Here is a 25,842-nt window from a genome sequence, read left to right on the forward strand (position 1 = left end):
AGGAAGAAGGAAAAAATAAACAGCACACCAAACACCATTAAATTTTCTTTCTGTATTTCATTAAAACCTACTTGAATACACTTTGAAACAAGAGTACAACAAAATAGAATATACTTCAAATGTTGAATATACAAACTATTATAGTTCGTTCTGAACACTGGTACTTCCCTCTTAACTTCAACTAAAAAAAATTTACAGGTTTAGAACTACCTGACAAAAGCTCATGCTGGGCGTGACCTCTGAAGTGAGAGTAGAGCTGAAACTGAAATGTATGCACAGATGTCAAGGCTAAGTGAGAGAAACAGGCATGGTACAGCAGAAGGCAGAAAACCTGCTGCTACTTTGTCCACGATTAAGAAATTTAGACAGACTTTTAACTACCATACAAAATATGTTACATGTTATTCTATAACAATACTGTGCTAGGTATAAGGTTTTTAAAAAATTTTTTTTTAATAAAAAAGCTTTACACAAACAAGCCATTAGCTTATTTCAAGAAAGATAACTGAAAATCAGTCTAAGGCTTTCAATTTGAATCTGCTTAAGCTGTATGATACAAAAATCCCTCCAGGCCTCTGTCTTCTTTTAGAAGCTCTTTAATCTCCTTTATTTCACTTCCTACAACACCTAGTAGCATAGTTTTTCACATAGCACCAGTTGAGTACTGTGGGCACACAGTAGTAATCGCTGGTATGCACATAAAATGCATCAAATTTGCCATTTGTGTAACAATGAGACTTTCCTCTCCCCCTGAAAACGAAAAACCAAGGCAAACCTCTCACACAGCTCCCTCTTAGTGTTTCAGGTCTTAGTGTAGCTTGGTAACCGGTAGCGTAGTGAAATTGTTTGGTCCCTTGTCAGTCCCTCTCTCTTTCATTCTCCATAGGTTCAGCTGTTCCCCAACTGGAAGAGGCAGTTTTTAATCAGCGGATCAGCGTGGTTTGAGTCCCACTGAAACACGGGGAAATAATTTTTTTTTCCACTAAGTCTTGAACATATGCATGTTTATTAACATTCCACAACTCTCCTTTCTGACTTGGTGGTGGCATCCACATCCCTCCCCCAGTCACGTCAGTATATTCAAAACCGTAACAGTCAGGAGTCCATGCTGGAAGAAACCCATTCTTCATTTTTCACACGTGATGATTCCTTCTGTTTTCATTGTCACAGGAAGGGCAATAGCTGAGGGTGTACTAACCACTACCACGTGCGTTACAGTCTTGCTTCCATCCGCTGGCTTCTCCTCTTTGACCAGCTGCAGCGTTTTCACTTCGCACTCCTGTTTCAAAGCAGCTGTGTCTGAGGGGCCTTCGGGGCCTTTGAGAAGGGCGCTGATGACCCTGGGAGGAGTCTGCCCAGAGGGCTGCTGAGCAGGGACCGACAGTCTCACCACCGGCGTGCCGTGAGCTATGGACACCGGCGTCAGCGCTCGCACCGCCAGCGGGGCTCCCACGATGTTGATGCTTCCCGACCCAGACAGGCTCGTTTTCGTTTGCAGCTGACACTGCGTGAGCTGCGTGGCAGGGATGGTGATGATTTTGGTGGGCTGCATTGTGATTTTGTCTCCGTTCTCAGCAGAGGCTGGCATCACAGTCGGGATTGTCTGGATTACTACCTTTGGAGTTGTTGCTGTGGTTGGACTCGTGTTGGTTATTAAGGGTGACCCGGCGTTTACTGACTGCACTGCCACAGTTGAGATTTTCTGTCCCAGGGAGGTCATGACAACGGGCACTTGCATTGCCACTCGAACAGTCCTACAAGATAAACGTGTGTGTTTAGGCCAAAACACAGGGCACCATCACAGAGGACAACAAGGAAAGGCAGTTCTCAGAGAGACAGGTTTTTAACTGGTTCTTAAAAAAACCCAAACCTAACCGTAACAAAAAAATGAAAGAGCCAAACCAGCAAACAAAGAGCCCAACCCCAAACCTTTTGCACATCTAGCAACAGGACTTTGTAAATTCAACAGCCTCATTAACACAAACCTGGGAGCTGATGTTGCTGGGACAGTAGCAGTGGTAGTAGAAGGATGAGATGAGGATGTGTCATGAGCTGGTGAGGCAATATTCACAACTCTGGTGACTGCTTTTTCTGTTCTGGTACAGCTTAGCTGAGAGGAATTTTTTCCTCCACGTGCAGAGGTTGCTGCTTTTAAAAGGTTTTCTGCAGATAAAGACACTCTTTCCAGGGACTTTTCATCTGTAGGCATTGCCAAATCTTCATTGCAGGACTCACTTTTGTCATCATCTATGACAACTATATTTTTTGGCATCTCCTTAAACTGATACACAAGCCTCTGTCCCTCAACTTTAGCCAGGATTCCTCTTTGATAGTAGTATCTGCAAATAAAGTACAATTAAGTATTAAGCAACATTTTAAAGAAAATGTCACTCTGTGCTAACAAGAAAACGTGAAGTAATCACAGTAAAATCTACAGTGTAAGGAGGTATGGAAAGAAGCTGTTAGAACACACTGGCAAATGATCTGAAGGATCTACCTGTAAAAATCTTATCTTTCAAATACGCACTTCAGCAATTAAAATTGCAAATTTACTGGTAATATAAAAAGTTACAGGGACTGCAAGACGGAAGGCTAAATCTGCAAAAGGGCAAAGTTTTTAAAATTTCAGAACCTTTCTATTTCTATGGGCAAAAATAAGATTTTAAATTGGAATAGATAACCTAAGGATCTAAGAATTTTTACCTCAGAGCTCTTCCCATAGTCTCATAGTTCATGTCAGGCTTGTTCTTGTGTTTTCCCCAGAGTTTGGAGACAGCTTTTGAATCCACAAGTTTAAAGATTCCTTTCTCTCTCTGAGTCCATTTAATATATCGAGGACATGTATTTTTGTCCTGAAGAAGGTCCAACAGGAACTCCCATAAGTATGTTGTATTTCCTACAATCAGAAAGCATTTTTGTGTTAGAAAACCACTTTTAAAGACAATAGAAAGTTCTCCACATCACCTGCGTTATAAGCCATGTTACACAGAGAATGTAACCTGCACATAATCATTCACTCTGTTAACATTAGTGAAGTTTCCATGAATATTTACATTCTGAAAAAGCTACTCCAAGTGATCAGCTACACAGCACAGGAGCCTGCCTGTTCCATCCAATACCCATGTTCAGTTCTTGAAAAGAAGCATGGGAGGTGTTCCAAGTCTGCACCTATCTATGCAGCGGGACGAGTGCTAGAATTTTCTTCTTCTATTTGATTAAACAGCACATGAAATGCCAGTACATTTTATGACACTGCAAAACAGGAGGATATAAATAAGTTATTTTTAAAAGGCATACAGCCTGCAGCAACAAACCATCTCAACTGTGGTTAAGTTTGCCAGGGACCTCACACTAACTGCTGGCACCCCATGCTCTAACCCTTCCCGAGAGCTGTTGCAAAAACATAAGTGGGCATCAGGATCAGAAAGCAAACAGGAACTACAAGAGAATAAATAAGCTGTAGGGCACAATTAAATCAGATTTACAGCTGCCTCACTTTGCACCAGAAAGCATCCAGAATACACAGAGGAAGGAATGCCAGCAAGGGATCCCCTTCCCAAATGTGCACAATCATCTCTCCTTCTCCATGACTTAACTCTGATAGTACTAAACTGTAGAATAATTCCTGCTTTTCCAAACCCATGCTGCATATGAAATAGGCTACCTTTGCAAGTGCTTTCTAAAATAAGTAACAAAAATTAAATCCAGTTAACAAAATGTTTTGCAGGACATCAAGAAAACAAAGCACTTTATTCCAGTTGAAGTACAACTTATGGAATAAGTTGTACTTCAACTGGAATAAAGTGCTTTGTACTTCCATACAAAAACATGGATGGAAATACAAAATAAAGTTTTGTACTTCCATACAAAATATGGAATGAGATACTTCATGAGAACAAGAGATATATGTAGGTCATTAGGAAGTGCCATAGAAAGGAAATAAACATAAAAGAAAGCTAAAAAATCTCCTGAAAACCAGAGAGCAGTACCATCTCCCACTTGATAAAACAAGAAGCTGTAGAGCTGAATTCACCAGCACAAAAAGGAGAACAGAGAGAAATACAGGCCTCCTTTTTCAAATTATTTGTCCAGGAAACTAGGACCTGGGACAACTGGAAAGTACTGTTCAGGTAACAGAAAGCTGTAATACTAAAACCTGAAATAGAAATAAAGACAAGGACTCAAGAAGACTACAGAAAAAGGAAATAATTAAACAAGATGTATTTTTAAATATAGCAGATACAAAATGTGTCATCTCCACTGAAGTCCACTGCTACACCAAACCTAAAGCAACTCTGGGCACTGTAGGGAAATTGAATTAGTGTTTGCACTGGTTTCCATGAGCAAACATCTCCATGAAGTCAGTCCCATTCTTCCTTGCCCTCCTGACAAACCTGATGACTCAGGAGCTGTAGCCAGATAAGGAATTAAGTAAACAGCAGAGACCTTGCTTTTAAACAAATGTCCAAGTAACAGTGGAGCTGAGCACTGCACACTGTTCCAGCCAGCATGCTGCTGCTCCTGGTCACTAAACTGCCACTCCCAGCTACAGCAACACCTCACAACAACTTCAGGGCACCAGGGGGAGGCAGGATCCAGATGTGTCACTGCACTCAGGGAAGAGCTGATACACAGCACACCACCCCAAAGGAAACCAAAGGTGAGCTCATGTCCCACTCTCTCTTCTGCCGAATGAGCAGCAGGGGCTTGCAGCCCAAGAAGGGAGCCTCTATTTATCAGGACTAACATTACAACTCTTCTGCACATAATTCTCCACTCAACCAATACAGAAACACATCATCATTTGTTTTTCTCCTTAAACTAAACTGAACCTATTAGTCAAAAAATAAATTCCCACTGAAGTTTGTCAATTAACTCAGGAATCCTATATCCAACCCTATTACCTTTACTTCCAACCATGACCTTACTAAATGCTCACATGCTGTCTCTACTTGAAAACAAGTCTTACAGCAGTAGCTTAATAAATGACGTGTGTAGCACTAAGTTGAAACATAACACATAAGACATCACAAGTCAATAACCACAAATAAAGCAAATAAAAAATGAGAAAACCTATTAACTGTGGAGGGTACTAGAGGAAACTCCTAGAGCACATCCTAGATACATCCCTGTGCTAGATCTTGTACAAACACATTTAAAGACATGGAATAAAACCCAAATAAAATCAATACAATCTCATCCATCACATTTTAAAAGATATGCACATTTCCTGTGATAAACACCATGCAGATACAGTGCTTATTTTAAAAGACTCAATGAATGGAAAAATGTACCTTTGCCTTCTCTAGGTTTCTTCTTTATACCTAGATCTGGAGACCCATCAGGTAAAGCTGACTGCTGGCTCTTGGGTTTACGGCCAGCTGCACGTAACACATGGGGAAAAAGAAGTATTAATCTTATGCAGAGTAAAATTTTATAGTTTGCCTTGGCTGAAAAAAGCAGTTTGTGTATTCCCCCCCTGCTGTTTCCTTGCCACAGATACGGATAAACTTTGATTCTTAGATCACTACTGCACATCCAGTGTAATTACCATTCAGTTGCTTACTTCACAGGCAGATTTTACTCAATTGCAGACAAGTTAAAGTGCATTTTTATTAATTCTAAGACTCAAAGATCTTGGATTTGTGTCATTTTATCACTACAATGCCTTTGTTTCCCTCTAAATTACAAGTAAATATTCCATCTCAGCATGTCTGGAAACTATTAAACCAATGTTCCGAAAGCTATGTGAACTGTGTTGATGCCTCTAACAAAACTGCTGGACCAGAGAGAGCAACCTTAGAGGTGCCACCCTCTCATGGGACAGCAAAATGCTTAGAAACCAAACACTCTTCTGAATTGTTTCTCCTCCAAGACATGCCAATTAGACAGGAAAGACAAAAATGTCACAAATAAGATCTGATAATGACTGTGTAAACTGATTTATGTTTAAGTTAGTATTTACCCTGTTGCTTGATTGCATGAAGCGCAAGTCTACCATCTCACCAAATATTCCCACCTTTCCCACAAAGTGGCTACCCACCACCAAAGTCCTCTTTGAATACTCTGCCCTTCCTCCACTTGGTGTTACAATACACAACACAGAAACCATCTTCCTTCATGGCTTGTCCAAGCCCATTCTCTTGCTCCTTCTTTTTTCCTGATGCAGACCCATTTCTCTAAGGACTCACATTTCAGACTCCCATCTATCTGTCTGTCTGAGCACAGAGCTCAGACCATCCAATCCATGCTCCCCTGTACCAACTGCACCATCCATGGCAGTGGACAACACAAGTCAAACTGTGAGACTGCTCCTATGAAGAGCCATATGTACCCTTTTTCTTCTTCATGGGTTCGTGGATATCAGGGGAAGCTGGAACAGGAGACACATCCATTTGCTCAGACTCCTCTGTTGACACTTCCACCACGGTTTCTGTGATCACATCAGGTCTCATGGCTGCATGGATAAACTCTGGGGTGGACACACAAGGAGGGACAAAAACTTCCACTACAAGAGAAGAAAAAAAGAATATCTGATGAAGTTTCTACCTGATTTTATTTTAATGTAGCTTACATAAAATTATTTTAAACAAAGCATATGCAACACTGTATAAAGCTTCTGCTCCAAAATCCTGTCACCTTGAAAATCAATCCAACTCCCCAAAACATGCACACTTGTCAGTAGTTTTAGGCAAAAACAAGTACCACACCAATATTCTTCAGAACCAAACTCAATTTGTTTGAAACAAATTAGAGCTTCATCTTTTATCATTACTCTGATCTCCACTTCCTATGTTGTAGCTTTTGCATTTCAGTTTGATCACTATTTCATCCAACATATATTAAATAACTTCAGAAGGGACATCAGTTAAAGTAACCATCAACATTAAGGTTTGGTTTTTCAGACTGGTAACACTGTGCAGCACATGGGTTTTGGGTATTCTTTATAAAATGGAAAGATGAATAGAAATACTTTTCCCTTAAAACAACTCTTTATTTCAGCAATTTAAAAATTCAGATTCACAGAACCCAGAAGGGCTGGGGTTGGAAGGGGACCTGGTCCAACTCCAGGCTCCATCTGTGCCACCTAGAGCTGGTTGCCCAGGATCTTGTACTTGTTAGTATCCCAAGGATGGAGTCCCCATGGCTTCTCTGGCCAGCCTGTGCCAGAGCTCTGGCACCTGCACAGTGAACAAGTATTCCATGATGTTTAGGGGGGAAAAGTTAATTTCAAATATGTTGTTACTATCTCTTCCAAACAAACCCTCTCAGATAAGTGATTTAACCTGTAAGTACACGTGTTGCAGGGTGGAGAAATCATGTCAAACTCCAACAAATCAGTAGCTTTTAAATATGCAGGCAAATGTTTTAGACAGCACACAGCTCTTCAGAGAACCAGGTTTCCCACTTGGCTTGTCTTAGTGATGAGTAGAAGGAGAAATGGCTCCCAGAGAGAGCAGAGACTGTGGCTGACCTACCAGGACTCCTGGCATCTCTCAGGCAGGTAGGAGACTCCATATGAAGCAAGGCCTCTGCAGCTTCAATTGTCTTATCTGTGCAGTGCACATTGCTGCCATGAACTGATGCTTCTACTGCAGAAGGACACAAAAAATTATGAGAACAGGTTACTTACAGGAGTCCACATGTATCCCTGTACAACTACACTTCTCAACCTTTAACATGAAAACCACAAGGTTATCAGATGTCTTCATACCTTTTATACCTTCCTGCCAACAAAAATATTTAGGGAAGACATAAGACAAGCAGAACTGACACTGTCACTTCCTAGATTAGATTCCTAGTTCACAAGCAAGCTGCTCATTTCCATGAGGAGTTCAAGAGCTTACAGAAAGAGACTGAGATTTGTCTTCTGCCTTCCCATTAACCAGAAAAAACCAGATGAGGATGATGACAAATTAATGCAGCAGAACAGAGAAGTAGTACCATCTCCAACTATTATCCCATTAAAATCTAAAGGTCACCTCTTCAAATTTTCAGTCTTTTGCATAAATATGTACATATACATGTCTATGTATATACATGTATGTAAATACAAGACTAGTTTCCAAAACATACATCCTGTTTTGATTTCTGACACTGAAAATAATTTTGAGTTCATTTTAGCAGGTTGGTTGTTAAAAAAACCACAAAGCAGAACAAACAGTATAAAGAGTGCGCATTATGCAAAAACTAAGGGAAGAAGGTAAAAAAAAGTTCTATTTTCAAGTTCTGAAAATTTAGGAAAAGTAATTAATCAAAAATAATGTAACTTCAAGAGAGCACAGTTAGGTTTGACACAGTGCAGATCACAGCACCAACACAAAAACCCCAATGTACCATGCAAAACTCCAGTTCTGTGCAAAGCTAACTGCACATTGCTCAGCCTTGTAAAGGTCTGGAACAGTGGTGACTGCAGGAACACCTGTTGCCCATTACCCACACTCTGGCCAAGGTAGGGCTGTCTCTCTCCACTTGCTCTTTCCATTTATGGCCATCTGCTCTAGGCTGAACCACTCCAGCCAGGCAGCCAGCAACCAGGAGATCTATCTTTAGCCTAAGCAGAGCCACCTAGCTCTAGTATCACTGAACGAAAGAGCATTTGGGAATAACTCTCCACAAAAACTGCAAGGCACCTATGTTGTTACTGAACAAGTCTAACAAATACCTCGAGGTTTGTTTAGTGAAAAGCAGGGAACATAAAGCCAAGAGTTAGTTCTGACTGAAGGAAAGGCCAGATCCACAGAGATTCCCTGCAGGCTCACATGGGGAAGCTTTCCAGGATACTGCAGTTTGTACAAATGCAGGGATTAAAAACTTGAACAATCTACTAGCCAGCAGATGGAACAGATCAACCAGGAGCTGCAAGTGGATGAAATGTGGAAGATGCAGAAATGCAAACCTACAGGTGACAAAGCTCCTGCTGAAGCAGCCTGCTGCCCACTGGGATGCTATTTAGAGGGCTTTATCTTCTGGAACACGAGATGCCTGTTAAGGCTGACATGCCAACACTGCCTCACCCCAGGCTGTGAACAGTAAAACCTTACCTAAGAGCACAGGAAAACCAGAGAAGGGTCTTTATTTGGCACTCTGTCCCTGGATAACCAGTGGCAACCATGAGCCCCTTTCCCCAGCTGCAGACCCAGGATGCTCCCCGTGCTTGGCCAAGTGTTTCCTTGCCAAGCAGCTGTTTGGTTATACCCCAAGCCCTGACCACCTGCACTGTAACAGAGCAGCCCTCCTGTAGCAGCAAACCCTCTGACTACACATTTCTCTTGCTAAACAGAAGTTTCAGTTGCACACAATTTCATAACTAAGTTTCCCTCATCTACCTGATAAAAATTTTCACTGATTACCAGAATACAGGAACAATATTCAGATAGTTGATAAAAAAGGTGTAAATTCTGCAACACTACTGAAATTACAAAGTCCAAATCAGTATTTATATATGTTATTATTCTAATGCATGCAATAAGATTCAAAGCCTGTCAGTAAAGCTTCTCCAACCAGGTAGCTGCTTCTGTGCCATTAGGTTCAGTATATAAAGGACTTGTGTAAAGAAATTCAAACTCAGGTGACAAATTTCAATTTTAAGAGGATATTGAATTTACTACCTCCTAAATGCTTAAAAGCATACAAAACTTTGCTACAGAGAACAGTTTAGATACTGCAGCACAACTAGGAGGTACTTAGCAGACACACAGCAGAAAGCCATCTATGCACTTCTCCAGCACTAGGATATTCTGCTGAAGGACCGGAGTGGAGGAAAAGGGAACACAGCCAGCATCAGGGACTGGGACTGCAGAACTGTAACAGGAAAGCAAAGGAGCCACTCAACCTCTGCCCTAAGCAACCCTTCAGCTCCCAATAAAAACAGCACTGTCTACTCCACAACAGCCTCTGACACTTGAAAACACACACTTCACAAATGCTTTTCCCATGGCAGCTACTTGGGACTCCACTAAGACTGTCACCTAAAAAATATCAAGCAAAAAATAGTAACACTTCTGGCTTTGGCTGAACAACACATGCTGTCTGTCTATCAAGGCAGCTAACAAAGTAATCTAACATTGCCAAAAGGACAGCTATTAAAACACCTACTAAACTCAGTTCTATTACCAAGTCCCAAGTCTTCCCAGCTAACTGATTCTCCTTTAGCCAGTGCATGGCTTTAGCCTTAGAGGCATTTGTCTACCCAGTGAACATCAGGAGTTTGCATTTCCTCACAGGGAATGCTTACTGCACCAGCACAGTGGGAAGGAAAAAAAGAGAAATTTGTACCCTAGCACAAATTTATGTAAAATATCTTTCTGACATGCTAGAAAATGTCCAACAGAAGACAGCATGTCAGAGTGCTCAGAGAGAAGCCACGGTACCCAAAACCAGCTAAGAAACCCATCTTAAAAGATGAAGTGAGGGAACAGGCTCTCTCAGAGAAGGGGCAAGAAAATAACAGGCAGCTCTTGTTGCAAATGACCAGACCAAGTGCCATCAACTAAATTATACCTGTAGCACAACAGTTCTCACAAAAAAAAGATGGGGAGAAAAGGAAAACAAAACAAGTAGGATTCCACAATTAAAAAAGACAACTTGCCAAGCCTTTGATATACAAGTGTCACAGTTCTAATCAAAAACTGAAGTGTGTCACCCATTTCTCTGAAAATGCCCAATTCTATTTTTATTATATTTATGCTATCAACTATATTTAAGACCCCAAAGCTAAAATAGACTGTATTGTTCCAGTAAACAATTCAAGGTGTAGGTCTGTTGTATTATACAATCATTTCAGAAAGAACTGTAACTTGCCCAAATGAAGCAAAGTTGTTTATGTGGATGGAAGCAAATTTTCCACACTGTTTTAACTGAGTAACAAGAGAACTGCCATTTACTGATCTAGAACACACGAGAGCTAAGACCACCATGTATCTTCCGTTCTTTAAAATCAAATCTCATCTTACTGCTTTTATTAAAGAATCTGAGTCCTTGGCACATGATTTTAGAAATTTAAAAATTTTCATCTATTTCTAGAAAAAAAACCTCAAAAAACAAATTCAGATATAAAGTGTAAACAGGTAAGTAGGCTAGTTGATCTCTATCTTCACTGTTGGCCTAATGTTTGCTAACTCCACTTTCTACCCAAATAGTGTGTATAGTAGATTATTCAAGGTTCTCAACAGCTGTTACAAAATACTAACCTTGGTAATTAAGCCTGAAAGGGCTGTACTTTGGATTTACAGAAAAAAATAGTGGCAACGTATTCATTTGGGAACAATGTCCCCCCCCTTTTACCATAAGGCTAACAAAATCATTGAAAGCAATTAATGAGACTGAAAAGATCTACTGAAATTCTCAAAATGGTATTTATTCTTTTGCACTGCACTGCAGTGGCACCTGCAATAGCTTCCCCTTCAATGCTATCAGGCAATCGCAGCAACATTCCACTGAAGAATTCACAATTCCAAGCATGGCACTCAGTAGAGTCACTACCTATACACTAACAGACCTCATTAAAGTTTACTGGTGTTCATGGGCTTGTTTTGTTCCAGCATTTAAAAGCAGCAGTGGAAGTTAGTGAGAGGGCTTAAACAACATGTTAATTAAAAGCAGTTGAATTGCCTCTATAGGTAATACCCAGAAATCTTTCTGTATGCAAAACTTGACTTGGAAAGGAAAGCATTCTTCAGTTTACTGCTTGTTTCATGGCAGACATTTATTCAGAAACCAAAAACCAGTATCTGGGGTTTTTCAGTATTTCCCTGAGCCTGCCTCTGTCCAAGACTCTCAGCTGCACCCAAATTAAGGATGATGCCTAACCCACTGCATAAAGGCAGATCAATAACAAAGATGAGAGCAACCATCTCAAAACACTTGTTTCACTGTGAGCCATATGTTAGCAGCCCAATACTGACAGAAATATCAACTGCAAAGCCAAAACAGAGCTGTGTAAAGTCATTCAGGAGCTGCTCCTACAACTGGCAACTAAGAGAACTCTAAGCAGTAATAATTTTGGCCCATCTTATTTCCCACAGTTATTAAACACTGAATTTTGTCAACACTGAAACCAGCAGCCATGGGAAAAAGCAACATGTAATTACTGTAATTATTATAATTCCTTAGGATAAAGATTTCCTCACTTAAATCCACGTGCTATCTACATACAAAACTAAGTAAACAGATATGGTATCTTGATAGTATGATGGTGGGAATACTAGATATGCATAGGTATCGCTCACTGCAATGCAAATATGGAAAAAAAGGAATTAATTGGTTGGGCTAATGAGGTGAGCATGACAAAGGACATCAAAAAGAGCAATGCAAAGGTCATTCATTATTTATCTAAGGGCTGGCTCTCAAGTAATCTAGGTACAGTGACTTAAGAAGGTGTTGACACAATGACCAACTCCTTAAACGTTCTCTATTCACGGACAATCAAAAGTCAAAAACAACTCACTGAGACCTGCAGCGGTGAGACCTGCAGCAATCAAAGCTGTTCTGCTGGCAAAGTCAGGCTACTGCTCCATCCTAGACCCAGGTGTCAGAATGCTCAGGACCTACTCTGTTATGCAGCAGCACAGTTTTTCACTGCTTTGTGGCGTATTTTTCCATGTCTGGGGGGTAGGTCATCCTCCTCCAAAAAACCCTGGGTATTTTTCCACATTAAGTAAAATAAATGATGATGATTAGGTGACTTGGCCCTTTCTGAAAACATATCTTAATACACTGATAAATGACAGAGCATTTGCCTCTAAAAACCCACTGCCATGTCAATGCAAAGCCAGTACTAAGCTTGACCATCCCTGAAAATTCACGTGCAGCTACTGCACAATTTTCATTACCTATAATGCCATACACTGTACTGTTTATGGCTCCAAGGACTACTTTTAGAAGTTCAGATTCATGACGTAAAGGCAAAAATAAAATCAGATCTAGTACAACCTCGGTGGAGAACTGAATGCTTGACACTGCATTTGAGGTTTGGGTCAGCTGTAACCTTGCTCGTTCTCCAGGGCTTTACCACACACTTTAAGACAAGTCCTGCGATCACCAGAGTATCCTGTTGTCAGACAGAACGGAAAGAGGCCGACCCATGCAGGATTCAAAACACCACCCGAAAAAGCGCTACAGCTCGGGTAGACGGCCCACGCCCCAGCAGCGGCTGCGCCCGGCGGCTGCAAGGTCCGGCGGTGCGGAGGAGCGGCCAGAGAGAGCGCGACACCTGCACGGCACTCCCGCCGCCCGGCTCCTCCTGACCGCGCCGCGGCTGCGGGGCTGCCCGGGACGGCGCTGCTGCCCGCCCGTGCCCCGCCCGCCGGGGGCGCCCGCAGGCAGGTGCGGCCACGTGCGGCGGCGGCGCGGCCACTTCCGTGTTTACAGTCGGCTTCGCCCCGGTGCCGCGCGCGCCCGCCCGCCCGCAGCGCCGCCACTCCCGCGGCCGCCGCGCGCCCATTGGCGGCGGGCGCCCCCCGCCTCCCCCGCGCGGGGCCCCGGGGGAACGCGCCGCTTCCGCTACGCGGCGCGCGTGGGGGAGGGGGCGCCGCCGCCCCCCCGCGTCGCGCACGTGGGGCCGCGGCCCTGCCGGCGGCGCCTCCTCCCGCCCCGCCGCCGGAGCGGAGTTTAAAAGGGCACGGGGGCGGGGGGGGGCAGGCGCCGCAACAGCGGGGGACGCGCGCGGGGGTGCGGTGCCCGGGGAGACCGGGCCGCGGCCCTGCGTGCGGTGCGCGGCGGCACTCGGCCTGCCCGCTCAGACAGCGTGGCGGCAGCGCTCGGGGCGAGGAGAGGGCCGGGAAAGGCGGGAGGACAACAGCCCCGCGCACTTCCTGGTTCTCGCCCCAGCCCCGCTAAACTCCTCCGCGCGCCCCGCCGCAACTCCCGGCGGCGCCGCCAGCGCCGGGAGGCAAGTGCCGCGGGCCGGCCGCTACCAAGGTGATCACTTCCTGATTGCCCTCCATTGCCTCCCGCTCGCCGCCGGAGCGCGACGTGCGCCGCGTCCTCCCCCCCCCACCCCGCCCCGGCCCGTCCCCGCTCCCGCCCCGCGTCGGCCCGGCGCGGCGCAGCTCACCGGCCCGAATGAGGAGGTCGAGCTGGTTCGTGGGCCCCTCATGCACGGACGCCGCCATGTTTACGCTGCCGGAGCGGCTTCACATTGACGGGCGGGCGCGCGCAGCGGCCGGCGGCGAGGCGCGCTCCCGCGGGCGGGCGGGCGGGCGGAGCGCTCACCGCCACGGCGCGCGGCGGCGGGAGCGCTTCCTGCGGGGCGGCGCGCGCGGTCCTTCCGCTGCCCGCCCCACACAGGAAGTGCCGTGCCGGCTCCCGCCGCCGCAGCGCGCGGCCAACCGCGGCCGGGGGAACCGCCGGGCCCCGCCGCACGGGCAGCGCCGCTCCGGAGCCGCCCGAGGGCCCGGCCGGCCCCGCACGCCACCAACGCCTTCCGCTCCATCTCTCCGCAGCCCCCGGCCATCCGCACCGCCGTGCCCCGGTGGCGCTTGGTGCCCGGGGTTAAACCGCCTACCGGTGTAACCCGGACAGTCCTCACCGAGGTGACCGCTGACGCATGAACAAGATTTCTCCTTGACACGTCCCCGGGGCACCTCTGTCAGTAACAACTTGCGGGAAAAGCTCCGCGCCTGCAATCCACCCTATCTCCGTTAGAGGAACAGGGCTTATTCCCGTTAGCCAGAGGTCCCATCCATCCTTCATCTCTGAAAAGATTTGTGGGGTGAAAACAAAGTTTCATTGCTCTCTTAATTAAAAAAACCCCAAACCCAAAGCACTACCCCCACTTTTTAGGGTTGCATCCTCTCTCCCCTGAAGAACACCTGTGTCAATCAGTAAGGCCACAGCCCTGGCCAGAGGCACCAGTCAGGAGAAGACGCTCTCCACACTGCCTACCCAGTCCATGCACCAATGACTCCCAGGGAAAAACTTCAGAGCTGCGAACAAAGAGCAGCTGGGCCAAGAAAAGCCCAGTATGTCTCACACAGAGCTACGGACGGAAATTACACACAGGGATTCCTTCACTAAACCACACACCTGAGCAGGCCTACCATGTTAAGTCAAGGATCTCACACCCGCTGCCTACAGAGCCTTCCTTGAACACATCATCTTCACAGCTCCGTTAAACAAGGTGAAGGGATCCAGCTGCAATCTGAGTACACAATCTCTTCCCTTCTCAAGTTTCAGTAGTCCTAAGACCTGGAGCAGAAGGAACAATTTGGAAACAATTTTCCCCAGCACCGAAATCACAAAATAGTATCCAGCAAAAATCAACTCCAGCTGGTAAATTCAGTGCTTGTAACTCTTGACAAATAGCATTCCTCCACTACAACTCTCAAGACATTATAGGAATACATTTTCATGACTGTACTTATAGATAATGTTTATAATATGCAATTAAAAAATCAGGCATTTTGTAGACAGCACTCATCTACTCCTGGGTGTAAGGAATTAAATTTGTTCAGTGCCTCATCAGATAAAGAGCAAGACCTGCAAGCAACATCATTCACTCTCACACTCATGAGAGGCCATGATACCTAAGGACAGGTCTGTGCTAAAATTTTGCCCGTCAAGATTGTTGCACGGCCAGAAGCACGGACAAAGAAGGCACCTCGCCAGCTGTGAGGGCAAAAAGCTCTCACGCAGATCCAGCTTTGCCAACAGCAGAGTGCTCCTGTCAGCTTTTGTTATTCAGAGAGGTGGAAAGGCAGCGCTAACAAGAATTCCTCCCATCAGCATATTTCCACTAGGGGACTCTGCTGTATTCTCCAGCAGAAATCTTCCTAGTGGAGACAAGCCCAAGGACAAGAAAAGGCATTTTCGGCAGGCACACAGCTCTATGTGCAATCAAATTGAATAGTAGCTCATTAGAACATCCTGAGGTGGAAGTGGAAGCTTTACGTGGTGCAGTTTAGCAACACCATAGCTTCAGCTTATGTACAGAGTGCTGGAATAACCCTGTAGTCCTGTCACTGTGCACACTCGTGTGTACCTCCTGTTGATAAAAACTACAACTTACCCACACTCCAAGCAATAAAATACAGTTTACAAGTTTGTCTGTTTAGATCCAGATCAAAAGCTCTACTGAGATATAAATGCCTTTGAAGATCCACACCCATGTCAACAGGAATTCACACTACCATACTTCAGAAAAGGTGCACTCATAATTTTTCCTTTTTTGATCGCTGTGTAATTCAGGGAGGATTGTTTACTGATGGCAGCTTTCAGTCAAGTGTTTGACCCATTAAAGTTTTGCCTGAGATGTTTGGACTCCTTGAATAAGTGCATGCAAGTAATGGGCACTGCGTAACGTCTGACAAACCTCACAGGTCCAAAATGAAAAAAAAAAACCCCAAAAAGTACTGAACATGAAGTTCTTGATTTAACATCAGTTTCTTAAGCAGCATTTATTTACTACTGCAAGCACAGAGTTGGCACAATGTTGGCCAGTGCACATGAAATGGACCTGAGCAGCTGCACACAAGCGCTCTGGTTCTTCCCTCTCTCTGATCATACACAAGAGAATATCATTCTGTGCCCAAGGGATTCCCATCACTTGGAAATGAAAAGAACCTGAGCCTGTGCACTTTCAAGATTAATATGCAAAAAGCCACAACAAATTATGAAGTGACCTGTGCATACCTTATCTATATTAGTATTAAAGCCTAACACTGTCTTTAAGGAGGAATGCAACTTTCTCCAAAAGTCCTGCAGTTTCATCTTTTTAAATTATATTATTTCTAGTATTTTATGAATGCTGATTGATTTGTCATGCTAATAAAATCTTATTATTTCAGGGAAAAAAAGTCAACAGGAAAAAAGTAAATGTGCATTTAACTTTTTAATCTCTTTAAAAACTCCTTTCTAGGCTAAAAAAGAGGGCTACACAATCTACTCAGTGGGTGGCCCACTGAAGCAAGAAATACTGTAATGGAACAGGGCCACAGGAAATTGCCAAAATTTTATTTCTCTGGCATGAAAAAATTTAAAAAAAAAAAAAGTAGAGGAACAGATTCTGGACCAGCATCACTCTTTGTCAGACAGAAACATGTTTATTTACCCTAGTTTATTGTTGACTGGTTTTAGTTTGGTTTTACTGTTACTATACACAGACTAAGCTTAATTGTAATTTTTTAACATCCAAGTTCAGCTGTTAGGATAGCCAGGTAGACCTTCATGCTACATTTACTAACTGCCAGGAAAAAAACCCAGTCAAAATGTTTAATAAGCTGCAAAGTTACCATTGAAAATTATGCTTCTAGTTACTACATCTCTGTTTGTCATAAGCTTTAAGTAACTGCAAAACAAGTGAATTGTATTTCCATTCTTGTATAAAGACAGGAGTAAAATATCTATCAGCTCATAGGGGTATGGACAACTTATCCCCTGGTTAAGGATATGGACAAGTTTGTTCACAATAAAGGAAATGTATCACTTCTTCTCTGCAATATACACTAGTTAAAACCTCATTCAGATTCTTTTGAAAAACCAAGAGACAAGTTAAAAAAAAGCAGCTGGATGTGACTAATTGCATCCAAAACAGCACATGTAAATTCAAAATATGAAAAACTCGGGCGTTTCATCAGATTTGCAGACTTGGATTGGAATAGAATCATCAATTATCTTAAGCATCTCCTTGAACAGTTCCCAAAACTAACAGAGCATTCAGGGCTTATAGGGGAATTGTCACTCTCCACTCCCACAGTCTCCTCCACAAAGTTGCGTTTCCTACAATTCCCACCAATATGATGAAAAGAGTCTCTGATATCCGACTAGTTTCTCTTGGAAAACTACTCCACAAGCATTGTGGCTTGAAACGCTAAAAGTACAACCTTCCAACTGCACCTTCTCCTTCCACTGACAGCCAATAATTAACCAGAAAGAAAAAACTGCGTGCATTTAATTACTCTTAGCCCCAGAGGATTCCCGTAAGACAAAGCTACCTTGGGAAATGGCAATTATCATAAAGCACTTGCTTATTCTTACAGAGGTAAGTTGTTTGAGGTAGCTTAAGTAAGTGGAGGGTAGATGGCACAGGGGTTTGATGATGAGGGAAGAGATGAGGATCTGACTCCATGTTTCATAAGGCTTGATTTATTATTTCATGATATATATTATATTAAAACTATACTAAAAGAATAGAAGACAGGATTTCATCAGAAGACTGGCTAAGAATAGAAAAAGAAGGAATGAATAACAAAGGCTTGTGTCTCGGACAGAGAGTCTGAGCCAGCAGACTGTGATTGGCCATGAATTAGAAACACCATATGACACCAATCCCAGATCCACCTGTTGCATTCCACAGCAGCAGATAATCAATGTTTACATTCTGTTCCTGAGGCCTCTCAGCTTCTCAGGAGGCAAAATCCTAAGGAAAGGATTTCTCATAAAGGATGTCTGTGACATGTTTGTATGCTGGTTTGGCATTAATTGATTTGTGGTGGAGAGGGTAAAAGTCAGCCACGCAGGTGGTTCTCTGTGGGGAGCTGCTAGCAGCTCCCTCCGTGTCGGGCAAAACCAATCGCTGCCTGGCTCTGAGAGTTAGCGCACTGCTAAGCCAGTTAGCAAAAAGCTGGTAACGCCTCTGTGATAAGATATTTAAGAAGGAAAAACCGCGGGAAGCTGTCCTGGTCCCGGCTCTCCGAAGGGCTGGGGGAGCCAGCCGGGGCCCGTCCTGGAGGGGCCGCCGGTGCCTGTGGCCGTGCGGCCGCCAGGCCTGACACCGTGAGCAGCTGCACAACCGCACGGCTGCAGCTCTCTCGGCATGGCTCGCAATGGACTTGATTTACTCAACCGCTTTCAACCAGCCATGCTGCGGACACAAAGACAAAAGCAGCAGCGGTTTTTCCTTTTTGAGCGTCCCGCATGAGGAACAGGCACGGAGCGGAGCCCGCAGCCTGTGCAGGGCCGGCCGAGCCCACCTGACCAACACCGAGAGAAAGAAGCAAGGCGAGCGATTCCCCAGAGGCGGGCCTGGACAAGATGCACCTTTCAGCGCTGCCGAGCTCTGTAAAAACCATTTCAGCCGATAGGACTTGAGAACAAACGAGCCTACCAACAGCAATTGTCTCCCGAGTCAGAGAAAAGGAAAAGGTAATGACAGGTGGTGAGAACAACCTGCTGACACGGTCGGTGCAAAGGAGGGATGGGCAGGAGGAGGTGCCCAGACGTCGGAGCTGAGATTCTTCTGCAAGCTGTGGTGAGGACTACAACAGAACAAATTGTTTCCCTGTAATTCACGGAGTGCATGCAGGGATGCAGCATTCACCCACAGCCCGTGAGAAAAAGGCACTCCTGTAGGAGCGTGTGGATGCTGACAAGCTGTGATCAGCTGAGAGGCTTCCACAGAGAGAAAGAAAACCCTTGCTTTCAGAAACAGAGGAAAAGGACCCTTGCTTTTACACTAGAACAACTTATCCTTAAAAACTGCACCCCATAAGCTACATGGCCCACGGAAAGCACTTGTAGCAAGGGACTTCATGTTGCAAGCAGGTTCCTGGCGGACTGTTTGCTGTGAAAATCAAAGCCACGTTGGAAAAGTTCACAGAGAACTGTTTCCTGTAGCAAAGACCCCACAGCACAGCCAGAAACTCCTCTCCTTAAGTGAAATGAAGAAAGACTTTTAGACTGACTAAAAATGCTACGTTTTGTCTCCCTGTGTTATTGGTGGGAAGGAAAGAATGGGGGGGAGGGGGGTGGGAGAGGGTGAAGGTGTTTTAACCATTTCTTTTCAGTTCTCATTATCCTCTTTGAATTCTATTAATAATTTTTTCTTCATACCTTTCAAAATTTTAAGGCTGTTTTGCCCTTGAACTGTTTTTGTTCTAATCCTCATCTAACCCCATGACTTCTCTTTCCCTCTCCTCTACTTAAGGAGGAAAATGAATAAATTATTTTTGTGGGTGGGCTGGCATTTGGCCAGCATCAACCTATCACAGTCTGAGGGCAGTATTGGCAGTCTGCACAAGATATTGCAAATGATAACGGAGATAATCCTGAAATACCAACCACTTCAAAAAGCTGCAAGTAATTTCAGAAGTCCAGGCACGCCCTATCCCAAGTGCCCAAATCATCTACTAATGTTAAAGTTACAGAAAGGTCAGTTTTGCCCAGGATCCTAGAGAAATTCTGATCTAATAATTACAGAAATAGCTGCTGTCTTCAACAGCAGGCCATCACTGTTCATAGCTATTACTGCATTGCAAAGGTAACAACAGAAAGAAGCATTTTCACAGTTAAATGCCTGAAAACATACAAGATGATGCAGCCATCTGTTTTATCAGCACATCGACATAATCATTACCATCCACCAGTAGAAAATGTCCAAATAGCAAAATAACCACAAAGTGTCCCTGGAAGATAGAGGGAAATATTGAGCAAAGTGGTCCATGACCATGACAAACTCATTTTCTTGAGTACACCATCTGAAGTCTAACAATACCAAAGTCTGTCACAATCTGTGCCTTGGAGTGAACTCAGGGTCCTGATGTCACTATTCATACAGCAATTAATGACTCCAAACAGAAAAAACAAATGTATCCTCAGGATTTGGCACTACTTCTGACAAACTGAAAAGCACTTAATCAAAACAGCCAGTGTCTACATTTCAGCATTATTACTTGTGCATGCAGAGTGAGAAAAATCAGCTGTCTTGAAAAAAATAAAACACCAAACTACCAACCCACAAACAATCAATATTTACACTTCCCTGCCTTATAAGGAAATTCTTTCCTGGGGAGTCTATTAGACAACAACAGGTCAGGTATTTGCATAGCAGTCTATATTATTTCACAAAATTAACACTATTGGAGACTGGCAATAGACTGGCATATAAACTATGCCACACTTGAGCAATTTCTCTGTCCCAGATGCATCATTTTGAAGTCCTTAAGGCATTTCTGGTAACAACAAACATCTATTCTGTAAGTCCACTGAATGTTTTTAAGGACTAAATGTCCTTACCAAACACTACTTTATTCTCATCCTACAGCTTGCTGTCAACTACAATCTCCTTTTTAATATACAGATCACCTTTAAAAATTATCACCGTCAATAGCTGTTCACTATCTTTTTGATCAATAAACACACTCTTGTGCACTCATACCATAATGGGTTTGGATGCCCCATTGCATTCTAATTTCAAGGTAAAAACCCCCCAGTTTTTCAGCTTACATTAGTAAAATGCTGTGGCCGGGTCTTCAAAGTAACGGCTTACAAATTCACACTCCCAGCTGCAAGTGGAGTAGGGAGTTTGGAGGAGAATCCATCTGTGCATCTGAATTCCAACCCAGAATGCCCCACACCAGCAAATCATTGAATTAGCCTCACATCAGCCTCAGAAAAATACAAATTATGCCTGAAATCCGTAATCAAATTAGACTTCATTACAAAATAGTTGGTCTTGCAGCATGCTTTCAGTAAGAATGGAGCACTGAATGCTACAAGGCAGAAACCTGAAATCTAGAAAAAACAGGACACCACAACCCAGCTGTTACCATGATGTTAAAATACTATTGTCCATGGAGCAGTTGTAGAGCTCTTCTCCTTAATTTCTCCAAAAAGAGAACACCAACAAAGATGCCCTAAAACCTAAGTTGCAGTTGCACTTTGTTTCTGACTTAAGAATGTTACTGAAAACAAAGATGTATATACCCTTGGCACAAGTGCTCCAAGCACTACACAATAGCACATGCAATAGGAGGGGAATGATTTTGCCTCACTGTCATCAACATTTGACTACAAAAAGTGCAATGGATTTCTTGGCAAAATAAGGATTCACATGGATGCAATAGCAGTAGCAACATGGTGTGTACAATAAAATTAGTTGACATCCAAGGGACAAACTCTTACCCCATTAATGTGTAGGAGGCATCTAATTCTTGCAGTAGAGCAAGCAAAGTTCCATCTTGTTTATCTAGCAAATAGGCTTCATCTTAGCTCTTGGGGGAATGTTGCAGCTGCTCTGAAGCTGCCCAGATAAACGTGGCCATAACTGAACCCAATGTGGTGGTGGTGGTGTTCTATTTCTAGAGTCCCATACTGCCGTTGTTATCAGATTTCTAAAGTCCATACCTCCTCGGTGTGTTCACATGGCTGCAGATCCTCACAGCACAGACTCTTTCTTCTGCATGCTGTTCTTTCCTAGCTCAGGGCACCTTCAAGGCTCTCCCTGAATGGCCAACCCGCCCCCTTTTATCCCAGTTCTCTTCAATGGTCACAGCTGCGGCCCATCAAGGGCAACTGGGACCTCTGGGACAAAGCCTCTACACAGATATTCAAATACAATATTTCTTATTTTGCTAGGACTCCAAGGCCACCTCTGCTATAATGTGGCTAGTCTAGTTTCCTCTAGAATAAAAGCAAAGCAGTCCCCAGGTGAGGCAAGGATAGGTTGGATTTGACCTCAGACAAGGAACCCCAGCCAATGCCATTCAGCCCTGACTGCAGACACATCACTGGCCACTGAGCTGGGTAGTGCTGAGACCCTGACTGCTTGGTTGTGCAAGCACAGCAATTCTGAGCCCCCTATAAAGGGGCATCCATGGATAAACAGGAGCTGCTGTGGCACGAGCTTGGTGCGTTCAGTCGTCTCCTGTCTCCAAACTGCAACCCAAGGGAACAGAGGAAGACAGTGCCAACTCACAATGAGAGTTTAATCAAGTTGTTACCATGTCCATACTCTGCTTTTTGTTGTCAGCACTGTCCTCTAAAGCAAATGCCCTTTCTGCACGTGTGAAGCTCTCACTGAGCTGTCAGTGTAAGGAAACGAGATTCAGTCAATAGGGTATGCCAGCACTAACAAGGAGTACATCAGATGCTTGTGTTAACTCATTTTCTCTACCAAGCATTTAATCAAATAATGTCTGGCCAGAATGAATTCTCACACCGTTTTATCTGTCCCTCACACACACCATAATCACAAAGGTCAGATTCTAACCAGATCTAATACCAAGTTCTTAGTAGATTGTATTTAACTGTGGAAATTTATCTGAAAAACCATAGAGTTCACAGGCTCCAATTTCTGTAAGAGACATCAGAAGGAAGCAGTTTCAATCATAATAAGGGAAGACATATGAAGACAGAAAGAAGGACAGGCAGTAACTAGAGACTGGACATAGAGATGCAAAGCTGATTCCCATGGGGATAACTGTGTAACCAGAAATCTGAAATTTCCTCTGAGGAAGATGATTTCCCTAAACTAAGTATTTTATTTATCCATTGCTTTAACTGGGGGAGAGTTAAGCATCAACTTCCTGTTGATTCAACATCTTCCCTCCTCCTTAAAAGTGATTATCAATTCACATGATAGTTTCATCTCAACTTCCTGCTCTTTGTAGCCCAGTATTCTTCCATCCTGGAAAGGGTCATTTTCACATCCACTTTTTTTTGATGCAGATCCTCCACTCCCTGTGGCAATAGGAGTTTTAGAATCCAAACAGACTTTCAGCTTTTACCACAGGGAGGATTTCTGACAGGCCATAAAATTTAAAAATCTGGTGACAGTTCACAAATTGAATGATACTTCAGCTTCTTGAAAATACTAGTTTTGTTTCTTCTTTAATCTTAAAGCTGTGATGAAAAAATAAATCCCAAACTTGTACTTGGTGCTTGGATGATTAATAAAAAAATAAGGGGGAAAATACTATTCATACAAGATGTTAGAGTCACTAAAACAATTAAATCAGGGTCTACACTGGCAATACTTAAATACATATCTTAGTTAACTGAAAGAGTAGGCATCCTCCATGTCCAAAATCTGCAGTCCTTGACTCTGTTACCTTCCATACACTGCTCCTATGGTAAATTCCAAAATTAGATTACTCCCTTATATCCATGTTACAGGTTCTGTGTGGTGACAAAATAAACAGAACTGTAGCGATTTTTAACTTCATATACACTGCTTCTTTAAAGAAAGCAGCTTCTGGTATTATGCAAACTACAAATGTTTTGTTGAACAAATCCTAAAACTGAAGGGCTAATTACTTTTAGAGGAAAAAAACTGCAGGAAATGAAAGCCAACAGAATTTGAGTATTATTAAAAACTTGTTAAGAAGGACGTGTCTTTTATTACATAAACATGTTCACTGTTGCAGTAAACAAAATTTTAAGGCTGTAACTCAGTTCTCAATGATTTAAAGGTACCACTCCCAAGAATATCATACAAAAAAAGAAAGAAATTTAAATATTCTGTCAAACTAACGATTTTATTTCCTCTTCCAATCATTACAAAAGGCACTCACTACTTGCACAAAGAATGTCATAAGGTCACATGAAATGACCCAGATTTCTATCTTTTGTTTTTTCTAGAAAACTCCTCTTTCTATTCCAAGCAAATAGGCATATTTTTCTAGAATAAAAACAATGAACCACTAAGTTTTTCTTGTTTGCTGAAAGACACTTGGGTTTTACTTCAGTAGTTTATGGATTCATTTTACAGTTAAAGGATTAATTATAAATAACGATCCTTGATTCACAAATCAGATTAGTGGGAAGGAGTCTGATGGAGGGCAAAAACTCCCATACTCCACTAGAATTAACTAAAAATTCATGAGTACTTATAATGATCACGTAGTGCATTTTATTTGAACTGTGGTTTCATAAATGTGGGAAGTTTTTAAATTAAAAACCCATTGCAGACCCTGATTCTGCCCTTGGCTCAGCATGACTGTCCTTACAGCCCACACAGTCCCAAATCCACTCACAGAACAGCAAACCACGAGTGGAACCATTCAGTGCACAGCACAGATCATCTCTTTAGTGTCCTAGGTACATTTTCCCCCAGCAGCTTCCCTACAACACTTTTCACACAGGGTGCTAATCCCTATCTCTGGAGGCCAGAATAATGCTATATTTTAATCAGTGATGAAGCTTCAGATTAACTGCAAAGCAGCCCGAGGCTATTTGAACGTGTGTTGGAATGCTCTAAACCTCGTAAATCAGCAGCCATTGCAATTGCCAATGAACTGTCACAAGAAACAGAAAAACATCAGGTCCGTGGCCAACAGGGAAGATACTGACAAAGGGGGATGTACTATGTGAAAAGGGATCCTTTTCAAGTAATGCCAAGCATTCTTTAAGATGGGTATTAGTATTTACAGTGCTGTCTGTACAATCTAGAACCACACAAGGTATTAAGTATACTCATTCTTGGTGCAACAACACCACATTTATCAAATAACATGAAAAATTTTGCAGCAATTAATTCTGTCATTTATGAAGTAGAATGTATTGAGACTACTTTAGCAATAATATATTTTTCTTCTAAGATGTACAGAAATCAAACTGCTGCAGCTCTCTAAATTGGGACCATTAGCATAATAAAGGCACGTACTTCAAAAAATTAGCACCTTCAAATGCTCTTTAAACATTGTACCTGGTTTATTGCCTTAGCTTGCTTTCTCATGAACAATTACCATGGCACTGGTTCCCACCTCTCCCCTACAGTAAATTGCTACCTACCCACAGCCCAGTATCTCTACTACAAAATGAAAATTTAAAACCAGCACACTCAGATGCACTGTCCTGCAATTCACTGCTAATAATGGTGCATCACCCAAAGGAATGTTTCTCAGGGCTTTCAGACTTTCTCTCTGCCCCTCTCACCTCTCTGTATGAGAAATGATTCAGAAAGACTCCTGGCTGTGTCAACACATGCCCCACAGGAATGCCTCCCTCAGAACAGCCTAAACCAAGCACTCCTTTCACCAACCTGGGCATCAGTTCTGTGGAAGGAGCACTACTCACTGTCATGTGTAATCACACCGTGAAAACCACACTGGACTAATGAGTGTATACACTACACAAATAATACTTAACAGATGGACTCTAGGAATGGGTGTGCATTCTTAGTTT

General features: G+C 43.3%; 1 protein-coding gene across 5 annotated transcripts in view; it reads right to left on the minus strand.

The window, feature by feature from the left end:
* Nucleotides 1-37: 37 nt before the first annotated feature.
* The window catches only part of ELF2 (E74 like ETS transcription factor 2), a 34,932-nt gene continuing 9,127 nt past the window's right edge, over nt 38-25,842 (minus strand). For 4 of the 5 annotated variants that reach the window (XM_071452478.1, XM_071452483.1, XM_071452479.1 and 1 more), the window contains 6 exons: nt 7,479-7,592; nt 6,335-6,508; nt 5,295-5,381; nt 2,704-2,896; nt 1,986-2,339; nt 38-1,754 (listed from right to left, as the gene is read on the minus strand). In XM_071452478.1, the coding sequence (XP_071308579.1) occupies nt 1,127-1,754; nt 1,986-2,339; nt 2,704-2,896; nt 5,295-5,381; nt 6,335-6,508; nt 7,479-7,592 (1,550 nt within the window). In that variant the 3' untranslated portion in view covers nt 38-1,126. Of the gene's footprint in view, nt 1,755-1,985; nt 2,340-2,703; nt 2,897-5,294; nt 5,382-6,334; nt 6,509-7,478; nt 7,593-14,056; nt 14,208-25,842 lie in introns of those variants that run through there. The other variant, XM_071452481.1, reaches the window with a different exon arrangement.

The sequence above is a fragment of the Agelaius tricolor genome, unplaced genomic scaffold (genome assembly GCF_023055355.1).
Source record: "Agelaius tricolor isolate 1412-34295 unplaced genomic scaffold, bAgeTri1.0.p SCAF_34, whole genome shotgun sequence".
NCBI classification, from domain to species: Eukaryota; Metazoa; Chordata; class Aves; order Passeriformes; family Icteridae; genus Agelaius; species Agelaius tricolor.